This window comes from Frankliniella occidentalis, unplaced genomic scaffold, assembly GCF_000697945.3.
Source record: "Frankliniella occidentalis isolate FOCC.00 unplaced genomic scaffold, Focc_3.1 Scaffold14, whole genome shotgun sequence".
Classification (NCBI taxonomy): Eukaryota; Metazoa; Arthropoda; class Insecta; order Thysanoptera; family Thripidae; genus Frankliniella; species Frankliniella occidentalis.
Window position 1 is genome coordinate 1267813 of NW_026267144.1, and position 4406 is coordinate 1272218.

General features: G+C 62.9%; 1 protein-coding gene across 1 annotated transcript; it reads right to left on the reverse strand.

The window, feature by feature from the left end:
• Positions 1-34: 34 nt before the first annotated feature.
• On the reverse strand, positions 35-4392 carry LOC127748812 (uncharacterized). The gene is made up of 2 exons (XM_052263784.1): positions 210-4392; positions 35-134 (listed from the first exon to the last, which is right to left on the reverse strand). Exon 1 carries the CDS (start codon positions 3374-3376, stop codon positions 215-217), a length of 3162 nt encoding a protein of 1053 aa, XP_052119744.1. The 5' UTR covers positions 3377-4392; the 3' UTR covers positions 35-134; positions 210-214.
• Positions 4393-4406: the final 14 nt, after the last annotated feature.

The following is a 4406-nucleotide window of genomic DNA, read 5'->3' on the forward strand; positions in this document are numbered from 1 at the left end:
ATCCGCACTGCCCAGCTCTCCGACCATTGCTTACCTGCTGTTGTTGGCGGCGGCTGCGTCGGGGGCTGCGTCATGACAACCGTGCACACAACATACAAGGACCGCGTGGCCTGTCTCGCCTCGCACCACTTGTCCTGTAAACGAAACGAGAGAGTGAGAACTACATGTCGCCTAAATGTTCGTACGAAATTGGAGCCGAGCACACTTACCCGTCTCAGGTGACATCGATAACCATAGGAATGTGGTGGCTGTAGTACGCTTGGTACAGTGCGGTCCTCGTTGCTGTACTGTTGGAAAATACGGCGTCGATGGTGGTGCCGTAGTAAGTGGAAGGCGCGCTCAGGTCGCTCCTCGGCGTCAGCCCTCTGGCCGCGAAGGCGTCCGCTATGCAGCGGCCGGGCGCCGCCCGCATGTCCACGTTGAAGTCGGCGCACACGATGACAGTGCCGCACGGCTCGGCGGGCAGCACCAGGCTCAGAGCCGCAAGGATGTCACCGAGCCTGGCGTCGGTGTGGCAGTACAGCACGGCCACCGCCAGCTCGCTGCCCCGCCGCGCCCTCGCCGCCTCCACTCGGGGCACCGTGCCGACCGCCAGCACCTCGTCGAAGGGCAGCCGCGAGTAGACCGCCACGCCTCCCGCGGCCCTCTCTTGATGCGCGGGCGCGTCGCAGCGGACTACCTCCTGCATGCCGTCGCCCAGGTCGATGGTCTGACCCGGGCGCAGCCACGTCTCGGCCAGCAGCAGGACGTCCGACTGCATCATGACGTCGTCCAGGCTAACGTCGCGGTGGTGGGCGTGGAGAGACTGCACGTTGGCGTACACCGCTCGCAGCGCGTTCGCGGGCCGCTCCAGCAGCGAGGCCCACGGCACGGTCAACGGATTGCTGCGCAGCCTCTGCTTCTCCGCCGCCATGCTGACGTCCCGCTTGTCCAGCCTGGGGTGCTTGAACAGGCCGGCCGCAGTGCGGGGCCGGCGCTCCACCCGTCCGCGCGCCACCCGCCGCAGGCCTGTCCCGCTGTACTTGATGAACAGGCCGGCCAGCTTGCGCACCCTGCTCATTCCCACGTACACCATATTGTTCTGCATGGTGTCGTAGTACTCGACGCAGGCCGCGTCGTGCGAGCTGCCCTGCGACGAGTGGATGGTGTCGGACAGCGCTGGGACGAGCGGGAACTGCTGCCGCATGACGTGGCGCCACACCTCGGTCAGGCACTTGACGAGCCTCGCGTCCTCGCGCTCGATGGGCACCAGGCCGTGCAGCTCGTCGGCCTCGGGGATCGGTGGCAGCTCGTAGGGCAGCGTCTCCAGGGGGAGGCACCTCTGGCGCGCGATGGCCGCCTGCAGCTCGCTGTGCTTGTTGCGGCTGCGTCCGGCGCCAACGTCACCGGAAAACCGGAGCCACAGCGTTTGCACGGCCAACTCCGGCTCGGTGACCCCGGGCGTGCGCGAGCGCTGGCTCAGCAGACCGGCCTGCACCCACACCAGGACCCCCACGGCGCCGTTGACCAGGCCGTCCTGCACGTCGATGTTAACGGTCAGCTTGTACGGCCGGCCGGCCACGGCGAGGAGAAGGTACGGCAAGTTCTGCGCGCTCCTCGTCGGCAGTGCCCTGGCGCGGTCCAAGATGGTCTCAACGCTCGTGTGTCGTTGTCTGCGCGAGGGCCCCAGCAGGCCTCGCGTCTGCTGGACACGGTCGCGCGCCGTCAGCCGGATGATTTGGTGGTTAGGTGCCTTTAACAGCTCACGCAGGTTGTACGCGTCCTTGTCGTCGTTCCTATGGTAGAGCCTGGGGCAGTCGTTGGGCACCACCAGGTTGTTTTCATCGACAAACCTCGACTCTACCATCTCGCGCTCTTCGGCTGTCAAAGGCACCTCCGCGTCGCCAATTTTCGCGAGGATCTCCGCAAACCTCTTGTCTTCGCCCTGTCGCATGTTTTGCGTCAGCTCCACGTACTCGAACTTCTGCCACAGTAGAGCACTCCCACCGAGGGAGTCCGTAGAGCTGACGTAGACAGGCTTCCCTCCGACAGGGGTCAGTTGGCGGAAATCCCCGAATATAATGGTCCACAGGCCACCGAAATCTGCCTCGTTCCCCTTCGCCTCCTTGCAACGCTGATCGACGGCCAGAAAATTGCGGTCGGACACCATACTGATTTCATCAATAATCTGGCCGTGGACGTTGGCGAAGGCGTTCTGCAAGTTGGCGAGGGCCTGGCCTTGCAGGGGCACCATGATGTCGTCGGCGCCCTCGTTCAGCCGCCGGGTGGCGTCGGACTGTTGGTTCCAGGACAGGATGTACGCGTGGTGCATCGTGCTGCCCCCGATGTTGTGGGCCGCCTTGCCCGTGGGGGCGCTGATGACCACCCGGCTGGAGTCCTCGTTGTCGTTGGCCGGGCAGAACGCCTCGAACGCGTTGGCGATGTTGCGAGCCACGACCGACTTGCCCGTCCCCGCCGCGCCGTCGATGTAGATGAGGCGCGGCGCGCTCTGGGTGCGGATGCCGTGCACGACCGCCAGCACCACCTCCTTCTGCTTGGTGTTGAGGCGGCGGATGCTGTCCAGGAAGGTCTCGCGGTCCCACACGCCGCGCCGCCGCACTCGCGCGCTCGCCGCGGCCGGCTGCCTCCCAGGCTCCGGCAGGTCGATGTTGATGTCCTGCGCATCGTCGTCCATGAAGTCGGCAACACCATCAGCGTCGAAGAACAGCTTGGTGTTGCCGGCAAGCATGCCGCGTGCGCTGGCCTCCGCCTCGACCGCCTCGGCCTCGTCCTCCGCCACGCACGCCTCGAGCTCGTCCTGCATGTTGTCGTCCAGGCCCAGCGTCGCCTCAAACACCCGGCGCCGGCCCAGAATGACGTCCTCGTGGCGGGAGTACAGACTATGCATGCTGTCGTCTGCCTGCAGGATGTCGCTCTGCTCGTCCCGCCACGGCAGGTGAAGCGTGCACATGCCCCGGTAGAAGTTTTCACTCTGGTCCCAGTCCTCGCTGTTCTCCGCGTACCTCCTGTACCGGATGACGCGCCGCCGCCTGCGCGGCTTCTGGCTCTGGTGGTGGAGGGCCGCAAACTCGGCCAGGGTGACGTTGTCGAGCTCGGCGGCCCTCGCGGAGTACTTGTCGAAGATGTCTGGGAACCAGAGGTCGGTGGAGCCCGCCGGCATGGCCATGATGTCCTTGTTGGGCCGCGGGCAGTGCACGCGCTCCTCGGGCCGCGACGTGTCGATGAACGTGCACTTCCGGCTCGTCTCGCACAGGGGGAACTTGAGCAGCACCCACGCGGCCTCCTGCGCCGACGTCTCCTTGGCCCGCAGGATGTGAGAGCAGAGCATCTTCATCAAGGTGCGGTCGTCGAAGCCCCGCTCCCGCCGCAGCCGCATGATCTCATTGTGCAGCTGCGAATGGTTCTTCTCGGCCTTCGTGACGTACGACACGCAGTACCGCACCAGGCTGTACACGTCGAGCACGATCTGCGCGTCGGTGTTCGCCCCGAAGGCCTCCAGCACCCACGGCAGGTACGGGTTGGTCCACCTGTCCTGCACGCGCCGCTTGTACAGGACGGTGGGCCGACGCACCCCCGTGCGGATGGCGAGCTCGTACGTGGCGTCATCCAGGCAGCCGGCCCTTTCCCACACCTCCTCAGGGGCGCCCAAACGGGGGTCAAGGTGGGTCGGCCGACCCACCTCAAAATCCCGAAAGGGGAGGTGGAGGAGGAGGGAAAGGGGAGGTAGGAGGAGAGGAAAGGGGAGGTGAAGAGGAGAGGAAAGGGGAGGTAGAAAGGGAGGAAAGGGGGGGAGAAAGAAAGAGAAAGAGGAAGAAAAAAGGGAGAAGGAAAGGGAGAGAAAGGAAAAGAAAGAAAGGGAGAAGGCGGAGGGAGATATGTAGAAGGGTCTATTTACAATTCGTTAAGGTCCGTGGTCGCTAACAGTTTTACCCTACATCACTGCTCCAAAAAACCAATCCATTGGGCTCATGTAAACATTCCATTTGTAAGCGACCTAATGTCCGTCCACATGTGCATTTGTTTCTCTGGAAGCGAAAGAGGTAATACCCTAATTTAGTTAGGGTGTGGGGTAGGAGTACATCCCGCTATTTTTGCTCGATTTTGGCGCGCTATAAAACCGAATTTTTTTCGCGCTCGCTACGCTCGCGGTCCTTTGATGGGGGAGTGCGTAAATTCTGCTTCAGTGCAGCTACCTGCTTTTACGGCTGCTTTATAAGATTTATTTAAGCGCTCAAAATAGCATATTCGTGCTCCTATGCCCCAAAATTTTTTCGCGCTCGCTTCGCTCGCGGCTATTACGCGCTGTTGCAATGGAGGGATTTAATATTAGGGCAACTGGTACAACTCCTAACTGCTGCTGTTCGGTGACACGGAAATGGTCTGGAAAAACTGTCCCTCCCGGGCTT

Bases quoted from the DNA above. Each gene is read 5' to 3' on its own strand.
- LOC127748812 (XM_052263784.1), bottom strand. From the start codon at position 3,376: ATGCGGCTGCGGCGGGAGCGGGGCTTCGACGACCGCACCTTGATGAAG.